This window comes from Euprymna scolopes, chromosome 46, assembly GCF_053919585.1.
Source record: "Euprymna scolopes isolate OS-2025 chromosome 46, ASM5391958v1, whole genome shotgun sequence".
Classification (NCBI taxonomy): Eukaryota; Metazoa; Mollusca; class Cephalopoda; order Sepiida; family Sepiolidae; genus Euprymna; species Euprymna scolopes.
Genome location: NC_136527.1, coordinates 135,273,341 through 135,291,173, shown reverse-complemented (window position 1 = coordinate 135,291,173; position 17,833 = coordinate 135,273,341). Strand labels below are relative to the sequence as shown.

The 17,833-nt window shown below is 35.2% G+C and overlaps 1 protein-coding gene across 2 annotated transcripts in view; it reads right to left on the bottom strand.

Annotated features, from left to right (window-relative positions):
• Positions 1-17,833, bottom strand: part of LOC145270501 (uncharacterized) — a 172,660-nt gene that overhangs the window by 99,643 nt on the left and 55,184 nt on the right. The window contains exon 2 of one of the 2 annotated variants that reach the window (XM_080126161.1): positions 484-7,861. The exons of the other annotated variant lie outside the window; for it this stretch is intronic. Coding sequence (XP_079982287.1) covers positions 6,664-7,815 — 1,152 coding nt within the window. The 5' untranslated portion in view covers positions 7,816-7,861 and the 3' untranslated portion in view covers positions 484-6,663. Of the gene's footprint in view, positions 1-483; positions 7,862-17,833 lie in introns of those variants that run through there. 2 annotated transcript variants of the gene reach the window in all.

The window sequence follows — 17,833 nt, the reverse complement described above, 5'->3', positions numbered from 1 at the left end:
CAATCCTACATGCACAACTATTCCAGCGACTCCAGCCGAGAGATCTTTTTTAGATTCTAACTGTCCCCTCTAAGTATAGCTGTTTCGTATGTGTATTTATGTGATATTTTAAGCCCGAACTCTGTGTGTTAGCCTATATTGAGGAAATCTAAAAGCCGCCGCACAAAATTCATCCAGTCTGGTGGAGTATTCAGCTTCGTATTCCTCATGTCAGGCTGTCCTGACAATTCGTGTACAAGGATAGTGTCCCAGAGATTCCAACCGAGAGATCTTTTTTTAAAATTCTAACTGTCCCCTTAAACGTAGTTGTTTTGTATGCAGCTTTATGAGGTGTTTCAAGCTCGAACTGAATTTAGTCAAGGCTTACTCATAGGGAAAAGAGGATGTGAGATGCCATCTTGAATTTTCCAATACATCGGTAAACACTGTATGTTTTTCGAGCTGAATAAATATGTTACATTGAATAAAAACACAAAAAATATATCCAGTTTAGTAGAAAAGTAACTTATCTTGCCTTTGATAACATTTATTTGTTATATATTTGTTTTTTGACAACTTTTTCGAATCTATGTGTACAGTAATACAAACCGCCCCCCCCCCCCCCAAAAAAATAGGCTTTCATTCAAAAAGAAAAAATTCAAAGAAATTTCAAACATTTATATAAACATAACGAACTAGTGAAAATAAAAAAATAAATTGTAAAATGGTAGAAGAAGCATCGGTGTCACATGTCACGTGACCTAACTGGTTGTCAGATTTTTCAGAACGAGGCTCGTCTGCTGGACCCACTTATCTTCTTTAAAAAATGCGTTGTTTTCTAGCCTTACAAACGTATTTATCTATGTAATTCCTAATCTTGTATTCAATGTTCTGGAGAAAGACATAAACGATTATAATTGAACTCACTGACTCGAAGTTTGCAGTAAACAATTTTTTTTTTTTTACCCACGTTCACCCCTTACAAAGCATATCGGGTAAAATCCATTGAAAGCGGTCGGTGGTTCTATGAGAAAATAAAGCTGTGTACGCATTATAAATGTTTCTTTTCTGTGTCTTATGTTAAAAAAAGTCAGATCGAGCATACCGGAAAACGAAATGAGACCAAATTGACAATTGGCCTTTTTTTATTTATTTATTTATTTTATTATATATATATTTTTTTTTGGGGGGGGGGTGCTTGAACTTTTTTTTATTTATTTATTTATTTATTTATTTTATTTTATTTTATTTTTTTGGCTTGAACTTTGCGCTTTTCAGATTAATTTGTTATGTTTTATTTTCTTGGTGGATAATTTTTTTTTTTTTGCCCGTGTTTTTTTTTTTTTTTCCCCCGTTTTTTTTTTTTTGGGGGGGGGGGGTTCTTGAATAAAAAAAATAACTCGACTGTTTTTTATTCAAACGTAAATAAAATTCAATTTCGATTTGGCTCATTTCGTTAGTCTCATTTCGTTTTCCGGTACGCGGTACGCTCGATGTGACTTTTTGATCACCCGTCTGGTCGGCCATATCAGAGAATTATCGTTAGTTATTTAGACGAGACATACACATTTAAATCATGATTTTCTTTAGTCCAGATGAGTGCAGTAAATAAACTTTTAACTCGAAATGACCCCTAATGTACTAATGTATAACGTAAGACACAGAAAAGAAACATTTATAATGCGTACAGAGCTTTATTTTCTCATAGAACCACCGACCGCTTTCAATGGATTTTACCGGGAAAAGTACAGAGATACCTTAAATACAAGGATAGTGTCTAGTAGGTAATTAAGTTCTCTCCAGTAGGCATTCAAACATCACATCAATTAGCTTTCTTCTTTTTTCTCATCTTTTTGTTTAGCCTGGGATGGGATGAGAGATCTGTTTAAGACTGTAACTGACCCCTTAAGCGTACCTGTTTCGTATGTGTATTCATGTGGTATTTTAAGCCTGAACTCTGACTAAAAGCAGTGTCACAAATGTCGCACTCAAAATAGCTTTTCACTTTTTTTCACTTTGAAGATTGTAACGCTGGGTATGGGGCAGCCAAATCAGCTACCAACATTGCCCTGCTTTTTATTGAAACCAACCGAGAGCTCTTCTTAGTATCCTCGCTGTTCCCTTAAGTGCAATTGTCTGGATCTCTTTTGCAATTGGTTCACTAGGAATATTAGTTAGGTAGGACTTCAGGTTCTTCTTCATAAGCCCTGTGGCACCTGGTATGAAAAAGAGAAGGGTGTGGCACAGGAGGGGGCACAGCAACAACATCTGAAGGCTGGAGCGCAGTGGTCAAGAAAAACATGGGAAGATCACGAAGACCCCCTCCACAAGAGAGCAGCCCCCTGAAGTACAAGGTCGGTCAGTTCCCACAGGGTCGTCTACGGGCTTTTCCATCAACATCACCACTAAGGAAGTTCCCAGGATCAATTTTGGGGGTGTGATGATGGTTTAAGTCTCTCAGGAGGAACTGGTTGAGCGTGAGTCAGGCTGGCCTGTTAGATCTGAAAAAGAGAGGCTTGAGGCTGGTGTTGGCTTTGCATTTAAGAACTCCTTAATTGAAAAGAGCAGGCAGTTGGCATAAATGACCGTGCAATGAGTTTGAGAACTCCCCCTTGCTGTTGTTCTTCCTGTTTTATGCGCCGACTCCTACTTGGATGGGATGAGAGATCTGTTTAAGACTGTAACTGACCCCTTAAGCGTACCTGTTTCGTATGTGTATTCATGTGGTATTTTAAGCCTGAACTCTGACTAAAAGCAGTGTCAGAAATGTCGCACTCAAAATAGCTTTTCACGTTTTTTCACTTTGAAGATTGTAACGCTGGGTATGGGGCAGCCAAACCAGCTGCCAACATTGCCCTGCTTTTTTATTGAAACCAACCGAGAGCTCTTTTTAATATCCTCATTGTTCCATTAAGTGCAATCGTCTGGATCTCTTTTGCACTTGGTTCACCAGGAATATTAGTAATGTATGGTATATAAGTCATTTCCAACTGTTCTTTCAGGTTGATTTCCTACTTTGCGTGAGATTCCAACCGAGAAATCTTTTAAGCCTGAAATCTGACTAAAAGCAGCATAAAAAATATTGCATTTGAATGGCTTTTCACAATTTATTTTACTTCAGTAAGTTTTAAGACATCCCATAGCTGTTCCCTTTATGGCTGCTATTTGTATTTCGTTACAGCTTGGTCTTCCAGGGATTGCTTCTAAGTATTTCTGAAGATTCTTTTTTATTAAACCAGTTGCTCCTATCACAACCGGTATAATGTTTATTTCTTTCAGTTTATTTAGGTCCCGATATTTAATCGTGGATTTTAAGCCTGAACTCTGTGTGTTAGCCCATATTATAGGGAAAAGTACAGAGATGCCATAAACACAAGGCTAGTGTCTAGCAGACATTCAAGGTCTCTCCAATAGGCATTCAAGTTCTCTCCAGCAGGTATTCAAAGTAACTGATGAAAAATCAAATCCACAAACCTCACATCTTTTCTTATCTTTTTGCTTAATCGTGGATGGGCAATCCTACATACACAAGCTATTCCAGAGATTCCAACTGAGAGATCTTTATAAGATTCTAACTGTCCCCTTAATAGGATTTGCTAGTTCGGGTGTGTTTTTTTAGATTGGAGCTGTCAGAAAATATTTAATCTGGAGATTCGAACAGAGAGATTTGAACTCTGACTAAAAGCTGCATCACAAATGGCTTTTTGTATTCAGACCTTGGTCTGTTTCTTCCTTTCAGCTCTGTTCAGACCTCCATCATTAGGGACACTAACTTCAACCAGGGTTGCAACTCTCTCTCTGACTTATTCCATATAACTATGTCAGGTTTTTATTTATTTTTTAATCTGGAGATTCCAACAGAGAGATCTTTTTTTTTAGGTTGGACTTCAGATTCTTCTTCTGTGGCACCTATAAGACACTGGTTTCTTATCCATGATATGGTATAGTAATTGTCTGTATTTTTGAGATGAGGTGTTTTCATTGATTGAGATTGTCGGACTGACTTCCTCATCTTGGTTGTTATTGTCACAACGTTTCGGCCGTTTTGCCCTCCGGCCTTCGTCAGATGTTTTGTATCGAACTGGGGAACCGTTTGTTAGGAGTCTCGAACCCAACCCTTTATTATTATTACGGGGGTACCGTGTTCGGACTCCAGCTAGGCTTTGGAACATAGTTGCTGATTCTCTGTTTTGAATGTTACTTTTCACTGCCTTCGTTCAGGATTGAACTCAGCACCTTTGGGTAACTGTAAACTTTGATACAACGTCTAGGACCACTTGGCCATATGTCACTAGGACAATTCTTAGTTGGTTTTTGTTAATGTTAAACCTATGTTGTTATTCAAGGTTTTCTCTCTCTATCAGAGGTGTCCAAATTGCATTCAGCTCTATGCTTGGTTTGCTCAGTAGGTTGTTATGTCCGAGCATGTGAGCTGTTTCTTTAAGTTTTCTCACTTTCCAGTGGGTCTCTCTGTTTATTATTTTTACTTCATCCCATAGGGGGCGATGGTCCCCCCTCTCCATCCAGACATGGTTGGCTATACCCGATTTTTCCGTCTCTCGATATTTGGTCTGTATCTTCCTTGCTCTCTGACTTATTCCATATAACTATGTCAGGTTTTTAATTTTCTTCCTTTGAAGATTGTAACACTGGGTATAGGGCAGCCAAACCAGCCATATTTTTTATTGAAACCAACCGAGAGCTCTTTTTAGTATCCTCGTTGTTCCCTTAAGTGCAATTGTCTGGATCTCTTTTGCGCTTGGTTCACCAGGAATATTAGTTAGGTAGGACTTCGGGTTCTTCTTCGTAAGCCCCGTGGCACCTATAATAACTGGTATGATTGATATCTCCTTAAGATTCCAGTTTCTTTTCAAATCATACATGAGACCTTGATATTTGGTCTGTTTCTCCCTTTCAGCTCTGTTAAGACCTCCATCATTAGGAACACTTACTTCAACCAGGGTTGCTACTCTCTCTGACTCAGTCTTTTTTGTTTTATTTTACTTCAGTCGAAGTTCTCAGAAATCAAGGGGCCCACAACCTGGGGTTAACACTTGAAGTCAATATGAGAAACATAGATATTCGAATGTTCCGTTAAAGTTCTTTATCTCTCAAACACTGATGGGGCATTCTACTGGATGCCAAACATTCTCCCATTAGTTTAGTTTCTGCAACCTAGAGATCTTTTTAAGATTCTAATCATCCCTTTAAAGTGTTATTGTTTGCATTTCTCTTGCACTTGGTTCACGGGGTATATTCGCCAGATAGTTTTTGAAATTCTTGTTCATTAGCTTGGTTGCTCCTATAATGACTTGTATGATTAATATCTTCTTAAGATTTCTGTTTATTTTCATGTTGTTGTGGCAATCCTCGGCTCCATGTAGGGGCAACCCTACTTGGGCCAGCTGGCAAATCACTATCCAGCTCCAATTTCCCACCTCTCGGGAGCCGGTCCCCTTTTCCCGTCCCCTTCCCCCTCTCTCTCTCCACATTAAAAAACGGCCTTATGCCTAATTTGCTCAGTGGGGAAGCAAATAAATACAGCCCACTTTCTTCACAGCAGCCTTGACAATGCTCTCAATGTATCGGTTCCAACTCATGTTCTCTGTGAACGTAAGGCCGAGGAGTTTAAAGGAAGTACTTTCAGGTAATGTATCTTTGGCCATTGCTATTGGTGGTAGAGAAAGTTTCTTGTAATTATTGAAGAAAACAAGTTTAGTCTTAGCAGCATTGAATGTGACAATTCATTTATGTCCTCATTCCACTATTTTGTTATTTTTTTTGTTATTTGTATTTCGTTGCAACTTGGTTCACGGGGTATATTCGCCAGATAGTTTTTGTTGGGGATGGAGCATTCTACTGGATGCTAAACGTTCTCCTAGCAGTTTCGTTACTCCAACCGAGACATCTTTTAAAGGATTCTAACTGTCCCTTTAAGTGCAATTGTTTTTATTTCTTTTGCACTTGGTTCACGGGGTATATTCGCCAGATAGTTTTTGAAATTCTTGTTCATTAGCTTGGTTGCTCCTATAATGACTTGTATGATTGATACCTTCTTAAGATTTCAGTTTATTTTCACGTCGTACATAAGTCGTTGGTATTTTGTTATTTTCTCCCTCTCTGCTCTGTTAAGGCCAGCATCATTAGGGGCGCTGACTTCAACTAGGGTTGCTACTTTCTCTTTCCTGTCCTATATCACTATGTCAGGCTTAATATATGGCATAATCACGTTGACACACTGGTTCCCGTCAGATCACCGACATTAAGCAACGTTGAGCCTGGTCATTACTAAAATGGGTGACCAATTTGGGAAGACCAAGTGCTGTATGTAGGAGGACGTCGACACCTCCCTGCAAAAAGCTGCAAAAACCTAACGTCGTCATCTCCCCTAACGGGGATATACATGCAACTGGGGACCGCTTGTGAATTTCATACTCCCATGAAACTTCCTCCTTCAGAGGAAGCCGGTTAACCCTGAATAGGGTTGGTGCTGACTTACTTCAACCAAAGTTGCTACTCTCTCTGACTTATTCCATATAACTATGTCAGATTTTTATTTATTTTTTAATCTGGAGATTCCAACAGAGAGATCTTTTTTAAGATTCTAACTGCCCCCCTTAAACATAGCTGTTTTGTACGCACATTCATGTGGTATTTCAAGCTCGGACTGAATTTAGTCCGGGTTTACTCTAACTGACCCCTTAAGCGTAGCTGTTTCGTATGTGTATTAATGTGGTATTTTAAGCCTGAACTCTGACTAAAAGCTGCATCACAAATGTCGCACTTAAATGGCTTTTCGCCAGTGTGTATTCGGACATGTTTTTTCAGATCGGAGCTGTCGGAAAATGACGAGCTGCAAAAATTACACGGCAGCGGTTTCTTCCCCGCATGTCGTTTAACGTGCTTATTAAATGCTGACGTGTTCGAGAAGGCAAACGAACAAATTCCGCAGACAAACGGTTTCTCCCCAGTATGGTTTCGCATGTGTATCTTTAGCGAGAATTTCTCGATGAATACCGAGTTGCATATGCTGCACGAGTAAGGCTTCTGCCCACTGTGCCCTTGAAGATGACGTTTTAGATGAGAGATCCGTGAAAAGTTTGATCCGCAAATCTCACAAGGATATGGTTTTTCTCCAGTGTGTGTCCTGATGTGGGTTTTTAAGTTTGACTTGTAAGAAAACACGCCTCCACAAATGTCACACGGAAACGATTTCCGCAAAGTGTTCGGTGGCTTTCCATCAGACATCTTCGCAGCCTCAAAAGCATTTTGTTGTGTTTTGTCGGACATCTTCGTGGCCTCAAAAGTGTTCGGTGGTCTTTCGTCGGACATCTTCGCGGCCTCAAAAGTGCTTGGTGTTTTTTCGTCGGACATCTTCGTGACCTCAAAAGTGTTCGGTGATCTTTCATCGGACATCTTCGCAGCCTCAAAAATGTTCGGTAGTTTTTCGTCGGACATCTTCATGGCCTCAAAATTGTTCAGTGGTCTTTCGTCAGACATCTTCGCGGCCTCAAAAGTGCTTGGTGTTTTTTCGTCGGACATCTTTGCAGCCTCAAAAGTGCTTGGTGTTTTTTCGTCGGACATCTTCGTAGTCTCAAAAGTGTTTAGTGGTCTTTTGTCGGACATCTTTGCAGCCTCAAAAGTGTTTGGTGGTCTTTCGTCGGACATCTTCGCAGCTTCAAAAATGTTCAGTAGTTTTTTGTCGGACATCTTCATGGCCTCAAAATTGTTTGGTGATCTTTCGTCGGACATTTTAGTGGCCTCAAAAGTGTTTGGTGGTCTTTCGTCGGACATCTTCGCAGCCTCAAAAGTGTTTGGTGTTTTTTCGTCGGACATCTTTGCAGCCTCAAAAGTGTCCCTTGTCTGTGTTTGCTTGTCACATCTGAAAATAACCAAGAAATAATACATATATCTAAACTAATAATCAATTGAACATGGAGTTTATATGAAAATATAAAAAAATGGTCTTCCAGGAATTGTTTCCAAGTATTTCTTAAGATTTGTTTTCATTAAGTCAGTATCATTTCTATACAACAGAGATTTTTTTTTTTTTTACATGGAGGTCACCAATTATCAAGGCCCGGAAGCCACTCGGGGATGCTTTATGATTTCTTTTAATTTTTTATATCAAAATCAAAATGTGCGCTTTTGCTTCCGCCACGAGTTGATGAGGCGAAAATGAATATTAGCAAAAGTATGTTACAGAAATACACATCATGCTTCTGAGGCCATAACTGCCACAGATCACTACCAAATAATGTGTTAAATGCATTTTTTTTATTTTTTTTTTTACACAGTGATCACTTATCAAGGCCCGGAAGCCACTCAGGGATGAGGGTTATTGCAAGTACATTACGTTAGTGTGGAGATTTGATGAAGTGTTTAATTAAGGGGGCGGTTCATTAGGAATTTGTTAACATTGGACTTGAACACATCCAAGTTGTAGTCCGGAGGGAAGCAGGCAGACGGAACAGAGTTCCACAGGCGTGCAGTCTTAAGAAAGAAGCTTTGTTCATGGAATCCGCGTTTTGATTTAGGCACAGATATAGAGTGGGGGAAATTTTTCACAGTGGATTCAGCTAGACAGGTGTTTTTCGTGAAAGATTAGCAAGGGGGACCAGAGATTGGAGTTCAGATGAGCACCTGCCATGAAAATAACGATAAAACAAGGATAGGCTCGCAACGTCTCTTCTGTGGGAGAGAGGTTGCAGGGTAGAGAAAAGGGCATTCCCCACTAAGCCACAAAGTCTATTTTGTACTCTGTCAAGGCAGGATAGGCTGTTTTTGGCCGCTCCTGCCCAGATATGGCGACAGTATTCCATCCTTGGACGTACTTGGCTTTTATATAGATAGAGAATTGCATCAGTAGTGAGATATCTTCTGGAGCGGTAGAAGGATCCCACCATCTTTCCAGCGACCTTGGCAACAGACTTGATGTACGTGTTCCATTTCAGATCAGGAGTAAAGGTCAAACACAGAAGCTTGTCAAAACACAGGGCCTCACCCAGACGAGAGCCATCCATCACAATTGATGCCAGCTTCCTATTGAAAACTCTTTTATACAACGGAGATACCTTACTTTATGGTTTCTTTTAATTTTTTTTTATATCAAAATCAAAATGCACGCCTTGGATTCCGCCACAATTCTTTGATATGACCAATTTAGTACAACGTCATAATTGAAAATTGAACCCCCACGTGAAAATTATGAAAAACAAATTTTTTTTTTTTTTTACAATCTGAAACTTAAGTCTGCAATTTAACCCTAAACCCCCCCGCCCCCCTAGATTCCACAATTTTCACTTTTTTTTAAATTTTTTACTTTTTTCTGATAATATCATCGATTACAGACTGAAGTTTCATATTATATATAAAAAAAAATTCCACCTATTAATAATAAAACACGCTGCCATGGCGTGTCTGTGAGCGATAGATGATTTTTCGGATGCCCGCATTTTAGATCTGCTCATATAAATACTTGACAAGTTCTACTAGTCAATGATGTTTCATATTTTTAAAACAATAAGTTAAGACTTTCTAATATAAAAGTAAATCAAGATAGAAACTTCGTTCAAAGAATATGTAATAGCTAATATATTTTTGTTATAAAATTTGTAAAGAACGTCACTTCCGCTGGTGATGTCACTTCTGGCAACGAGTGCCGGTGCCCAGAGTCAGAGTTTGGTACATGGCATATTTCTTTCTTTTTTTTTTTTTTTTTTTTTTACACAGTGATCACCACTTATCAAGGCCCCTAGATTCCACAATTTTCACTTTTTTTTTAATTTTTACTTTTTTCTGATAATTACAGACTGAAGTTTCATATTATATATAAAAAAAAAAAAAAAAAATGTCCTAACTTTTCATGCAGGGGTTCAGTTTGAACACAAACTTTGTGACCATGTGTATTTCAACGGCATAAATTATTTGACAGACAAAAATTTATAAAAATTATTTATTTTTATATAAAACACATTGACGGGCGTTGTCAAGAGTGACCCCCACCCCGCACCCTGCTTCCCTAAATTCCACAATTTTCACTTTTTTCTTTTTTTTTTTTTTTTTTACTTTTTTCTGTTAATATAATCTATTACAAACTTGAGTTTCAGATTATATAAAAAAAAAAAATTCCTAACTTTTCACGTGGGGGTTCAGTTTTCAATTAGAACGCTTTAGTAAATTGATCACGGATTTTGTGACCACGATGAATAGATAGATACATAGATAGATGAGAGAGAGAACGGTATATATATAGATGAGAGGGAGGAGGAAAGAGAGGGGAGTAAAGAAATCTTCCTTTTCTTAACTTCTCCGTTTTAAGCCCTACCTTCCGAGAGGTAGAGAGTTGCTATTTTTTTTTCATCGTGGTCACAAAGTTCGTGTTCAATTTAGCACACCGTTATAATTGAAAACTGAACCCCCACGTGAAAATTTATGTAAAAAAGCATTTTTTTTTTTCAATTTTTTTTATAATCTGAAACTTATGTTTGTATTTGGTGATATTAACAAGTTTTTAAAAAAAGTGAACATTTTGGAATTTAGAATTTTTTTTTTTTTATCTGAAACTTAAGTCTGCAATTAATGCTATTAAAAAGAAAAAAAATGTGAAAATTGTGGAATTTAGAAGGGGGAGGGGAAAGGCAGTCTTGTGCGAGCCTTTTCTAGTCTCGCACAAAAACACACCTTCACATTTCAAGCTATGTCATATACATACGCGCACACAAACATACGCGCCCACGTCCACACACGTACATATACTCACGTTCGCTTACATACACTCACATTCACGTGTATATATACACACACGCTAACGCACATACATGTACTCACACACGCGCACACTAATGCACACATGGACTGTAAGGTTTGCGTTTTAAGAAAGCTGGTTTTCTAATCCGACAGCGTGTCGCCGTGAACGAGTGTAAACAAATAAGGGGGATAACTCCACTTATACAAAGTCCGAACGAAAGGGAGATAACTCCTTTCTGGCCTCTACATGGACGACGAGAGTTGCTATTTTTTTTTTTCATCGTGGTCTTTTTTTTTTTTTTTTTTTTACAAGGGTGTCACCACTTATCAAGGCCCAGAGGCCACTCGAGGATAAGGGTTAATAGGTGTACATTAGTCATTGTGATTTTAGCATAGTAAACAGTGGGAATTTTGAAACTTGGATTACTTAGGGGGACGATTCAATTAGAACTTGTTCACATTGGACTTTTTTTTTTTTTTTTTTTTCATAGGTATCAACTCATTATCAAGGCCAAGAGGCCACTCAAGGATAAGGGTTAAAGAGTGTACAGTAGAAATTGGACAATATAATAATCATTAGTAATGAAAATTTGTTAAATTAGATAACTTATATGGAACGGCTCATCAAGAACTTATTTACGTTAGACTTGAAGACAACCATATTGTAGTCAGCCGGAAAGCAGGAAAACGGAAGACAATTCCACAGGCGTGCAGTTCTAAGAAAAAAGCTTTGTTCATGGAATCTACGTTTAGGTTTAGGCACAGATAAAGAGTGGTCACAAAGTTCGTGTTCAATTTAGCACAACGTTATAATTGAAAACTGAACCCCCACGTGAAAATTTATGTAAAAAAAAAAATTTTTTTTTTCAATTTTTTTTATAATCTGAAACTTATGTCTGTATTTGGTGATATTAACAAGTTTTTAAAAAAAGTGAAAATTTTGGAATTTAGAATTTTTTTTTTTTTATCTGAAACTTAAGTCTGCAATTAATGTTATTAAAAAGAAAAAAAAATGTGAAAATTATGGAATTTAGAAAGGGGAGGGGAAGGCAGTCTTGTGCGAGCCTTTTCTAGTCTCACACAAAAACACACATTCACATTTCAAGCTATGTCATATACATACGCGCACACAAACATACATATACTCACGTTCGCTTACATACACTCACATTCACGTGTATATATACACACACGCTAACGCACATACATGTACTCACACACGCGCACACGAACGCACACATGGACGACGTCACTTCCGCTTTCAAAGGAAATATACACATACGCAAAAGACACTCCGGAAACGAGTATAAAAGAGAGAGCAACAAGCGACTCTTTCTTTTAGGCCGAGCTTTCGAGCCTAAATACTACTATGTATGGGGCACGAGCTAACAGACCGTATGTACACATTCACACTCTTTCTCTATCTACTACTGGTCCCTGAGAACACCTTCGCGTAGCTGACTACTAACTGACGTCAACTCTCCATTCTCTTCTTTGTCTACACGCTGGACTATCATTCTAATTTCCACTACAACACTCATTTCTCTTCCCACGCGCGAACAAACGATAGTGACCTGAACTTGAGATGAACACACATTTCCTATTCTTTCTACAACACCAGTCCCGCAACGAACATTGGTTACACTCGCGCGGACATGAACACGTGTTATATCTAAAACATTCTTTCAACAGTAAATAAACGACACGTTTATCTTATCCATCAATTGAGTCTTTGTTTCCTTCAATTCCATTCGTTTCATTATTCTTTTGTAGTGGGATTGGCATTTATATATCCTAGTCCCTTACAGTCTCGACAACGTCCGCCTTAATAGGCTTTGATGAAGATTGGCACATCTCTGTCTACAAAACCATTCGGCGGAAGTAACGTCAAACGAATTTAAAGAAAGGCATGGATGACCAACACTGGGCGGACATTGTTGAGAGTACCCCCCCACCCCACCAGTCTCTAAATTCAACAATATTCACTTTTAAAAAGAAATCTTTTTTAAAACTTTTTTTCTGTTAATATCATCGTTTACAGACTTAAGTTTCAGATTATAAAAAAAAAAAATTGAAAAAAAAAAAAATTTCATAATTTTATACGTTTGGGATTCAGTTTTCAATTAATTGCACTAAATTGAACACAAAATTTGTGACCACGATGAAAAAAAAAATGGCAACTCTCTGATGTGACCGGAAGGTAAATGTTAGAACGGAGGGGGTTAAAAAAAAAAAGGAAGATTTCTTTACCCCTCCTCTTCCTCCTCCCACTCTCATGTATGTATCTACCTCTCTCTCTCTCTCTCATCTATGTATCTACCTCTCTCCCTCTCTCATCTATGTATATGTATCTACCTCTCTCTCTCTCTCTCTCTCATCTATGTATATGTATCTACCTCTCTCTCTCTCATCTATATATATGTATCTACCTCTCTCTCTCTCATCTATGTATATGTATCTACCTCTCTCTCTCTCATCTATGTATATGTATCTACCTCTCTCTCTCTCATCTATGTATATGTATCTACCTCTCTCTCTCTCTCTCTCTCATCTATGTATATGTATCTACCTCTCTCTCTCTCTCTCTCTCATCTATGTATATGTATCTACCTCTCTCTCTCTCTCTCTCTCATCTATGTATATGTATCTACCTCTCTCTCTCATCTATGTATATGTATCTACCCCTCTCTCTCTCTCTCTCTCATCTATGTATATGTATCTACCTCTCTCTCTCTCTCTCTCTCTCATCTATGTATATGTATCTACCTCTCTCTCTCTCATCTATGTATATGTATCTACCCCTCTCTCTCTCTCTCTCTCTCATCTATGTATATGTATCTACCTCTCTCTCTCATCTATGTATATGTATCTACCTCTCTCTCTCTCTCACTTTCTCTCATCTATGTATATGTATCTACCTCTCTGTCTCTTATCTACGTATCTACCTCTCTCTCTCATCTATCTATGTATCTATCTATTCATCGTGGTCACAAAGTCGGCGTTCAATTTAGTACAACATTATAATTAAAAACTGAACCCCCATTTCACAATTATGAAAAGAATTTTTTTTTCAATTTTTTTTTTTTTTTTCATAATCTGAAAACTGAACCCCCACATCAAAGTTTTGAAAAAAAAATTTTTTTTTATAATCTGACACTTAAGTCTGTTATCGATGATATTAACAGAAAAAAAGTAAAAAGTGAAAATTGTGGAATTTAGAAGTGGGGGGGGGGGGAATCTCGACAACGTCTGCCAGCTTTTGTATCGGAATGCCTCTGATAAATATTGAAAATCGTTAATCGAAAAATTTGATTAAAGAAGGGGCAGTCCAATTTTGAACAAAATCAACTTAGGGCAGGAGTCTCCAAACTACGGCCTGCAAGCCGGATCCAGCCCGCCAAAGTCTTTAATTCGGCCCACAGAGGTCTTATCTACGGCACAATCACGTTGACACACTGGTTCTTGCCAGATCACCAAAGTTAAGCTACGTTGAGCCTGGCCAGTACCAGATGGGTGACCATTTAGGAAGGCTAGGCGCTGTATGTACCTTCTGGGAAGGTTGGGCGTTGGGCCAGCAACCCTCACTCTCCTCGCCACAAAAACATTTACAAAAGTTGACAAGTATGGAGTTGATGAGGTGAAAATGAATACGAACAAAAGAATAAGAACTAGTAATGTATCTATCTATTCGTCGTGGTCACAAATTTAGCACAATGTTATAATTGAAAACTGGACCCCCACATGATAATTATGAAAAAAAAAAATTTTTTTCTAATTTTTTTTCTTAAATCAATGATATTAACAGGAAAAAATCAATTAAATCTTAAATCAATGATATTAACAGGAAAAAAGTTTAAAAAAAAAAAAAGATTTTTTCCAATTATTTTTTTATAATCTTAAATCAATGATATTAACAGGAAAAAAGTTTAAAAAAAAAAAAGTTTTTTTCCAATTTTTTTTTTATAATCTTAAATCAATGATATTAACAGGAAAAAAGTTAAAAAAAAAAAAAAAATTGGAAATTTTTTTTTTTTTAATCTTAAATCAATGATATTAACAGGAAAAAAGTTTAAAAAAAAAAAAAAAAATTTTCCAATTTTTTTTTTTATAATCTTAAATCAATGATATTAACAGGAAAAAAGTTTAAAAAAAAAAAAATTTTTTTCCAATTTTTTTTTTATAATCTTAAATCAATGATATTAACAGGAAAAAAGGTTAAAAAAAAAAAAATTTTTTTCCAATTTTTTTTTTATAATCTTAAATCAATGATATTAACAGGAAAAAAGTTTAAAAAAAAAAAAATTTTTTTCCAATTTTTTTTTATAATCTTAAATCAATGATATTAACAGGAAAAAAGTTTAAAAAAAAAAAAAAATTTTCCAATTTTTTTTTTTTTAATCTTAAATCAATGATATTAACAGGAAAAAAGTTAAAAAAAAAAAAAAAAAAATTTTCCAATTTTTTTTTTTATAATCTTAAATCAATGATATTAACAGGAAAAAAGTTAAAAAAAAAAAAATTTTCCAATTTTTTTTTTTTATCATCTTAAATCAATGATATTAACAGGAAAAAAGCTTTTAAAAAAAAAAAAATGTAAAAATTGTGGAATTTAGAGGAGGGGGTACTCTCAACATTTGCCATTTTTTTTTTCATTGTGGTCACAAAGTCCGTGTTCAATTTAGTACAACGTTATAATTGAAAATTGAACTCCCACTTCACAATTATGAAAAGAATTTTTTTTTCAATTTTTTTTTTTTATAATCTGAAAACTGGACCCCCACATGACAATTATGAAAAAAAAATTTTTTCCAATTTTTTTATATAATCTGAAATCAATGATATTAACAGGAAAAAAGTTTAAAAAAAAAAAAATGTAAAAATTGTGGAATTTAGAGGAGGGGGTACTCTCAACAACATTCGCCATTTTTTTTTTTATCATCATGGTCACAAAGTCCGTGTTCAATTTAGTACAACGTTATAATTGAAAACTGAACTCCCACTTCACAATTATGAAAATAATTTTTTTTTCAATTTTTTTTTTTTATAATCTGAAAACTGGACCCCCACATGACAATTATGAAAAAAAAATTTTTTCCAATTTTTTTTTTTATATAATCTGAAATCAATGATATTAACAGGAAAAAAGTTTAAAAAAAAAAAAATGTAAAAATTGTGGAATTTAGAGGAGGGGGGTACTCTCAACATTTGCCATTTTTTTTTCATTGTGGTCACAAAGTCCGTGTTCAATTTAGTACAACGTTATAATTGAAAACTGAACCCCCACTTCACAATTATGAAAAGAATTTTTTTTTTCAATTTTTTTTTTTTATAATCTGAAAACTGGACCCCCACATGACAATTATGAAAAAAAAAATTTTTCCAATTTTTTTTTTTATATAATCTGAAATCAATGATATTAACAGGAAAAAAGTTTAAAAAAAAAAAAAAAAAATGTAAAAATTGTGGAATTTAGAGGAGGGGGTACTCTCAACATTTGTCATTTTTTTTTCATTGTGGTCACAAAGTCCGTGTTCAATTTAGTACAACGTTATAATTGAAAACTGAACCCCCACTTCACAATTATGAAAAGAATTTTTTTTTCAATTTTTTTTTTTTTAATCTGAAAACTGGACCCCCACATGACAATTATGAAAAAAAAATTTTTTCCAATTTTTTTTTTATATAATGTGAAATCAATGATATTAACAGGAAAAAAAGCTTAAAAAAAAAAAAAAAATGTAAAAATTGTGGAATTTAGAGGAGGGGGTACTCTCAACAACATTCGCCATTTTTTTTTTTATCATCATGGTCACAAAGTCCATGTTCAATTTAGTACAACGTTATAATTGAAAACTGAACCCCCACTTCACAATTATGAAAAAAAAATTTTTTTATGATAGTCTGTAATCGATGATATTAACCGAAAAAAGTTAAAAAAAAAAAAAAAATGCAAAAACAACATTCGCCATTATCGTGGTCACAAAGTCCGTGTTCAATTTAGTACAACGTTATAATTGAAAACTGAACCCCCCCGTCACAAGTATGGAGTTGATGAGGTGAAAATGAATAGGAGCAAAGGGATAAGAACTAGTAATGCGTCCGCTGTATGAATTTGTCGAAGAGATAAAACGTAAAGGCACTGGGATCCATACAGACAAAATATTAGTTTAGTTACTCCAAGAGATCTTTTTAAGATTCTAATTGTCCCTTTATTGTTTGTATTTCTTTTGCACTTGGTTGACCGGGTATATTCACCAGATAGTTTTTGAAGTTGCTCCTATAATACTATACATACTTCCCAGTATGTATAGTATTAATTAATTAATTAATTAATTAATATTCAACTATTTAATTTAAATATTTTAAAAATATACATTTTTACGTTTTTTAGAAGAAATGTTGATATTTTTGTGAGAATAAAATTAATTCTTCTGAGAATCAATAACATATTTTTAATTTGAATTTCTTGCAGATTTATTTCCTCTCACTGATTATTCAAAATTATTCTTAAATCGTTTCAGCTTTCCATTCGTCTTTTTTTGTGTAGTGTTCCTTCCGAACTTGGCTGTTGACTTTCTAGTTTGTGGAGTCGGGTCCTTGCCGTAGAGAGGCATCTTTCAGCTTCTTTTTTGTCCCAACATTAAGATGTATCTTTTAATATCTCATTTTGACCACGCCTATTTATTTATTTATTTGTTTATTTATTTGTTTATTTATTTATTTGTTTGTTTATTTATTTATTTTTGTTTATTTATTTGTTTATTTGTTTGTTTATTTATTTATTTGCTTATTTATTTGTTTATTTATTTGTTTATTTATTTGTTTATTTGTTTATTTATTTATTTGTTTATTTATTTGTTTATTTATTTGTTTATTTGTTTGTTTGTTTATTTATTTGTTTATTTGTTTGTTTGTTTATTTTTATTTGTTTGTTTATTTGTTTATTTATTTGTTTATTTATTTGTTTATTTGTTTGTTTGTTTATTTATTTGTTTATTTATTTATTTGTTTATTTATTTGTTTATTTGTTTGTTTGTTTATTTATTTGTTTATTTATTTGTTTATTTATTTTTATTTGTTTGTTTATTTATTTATTTATTTGTTT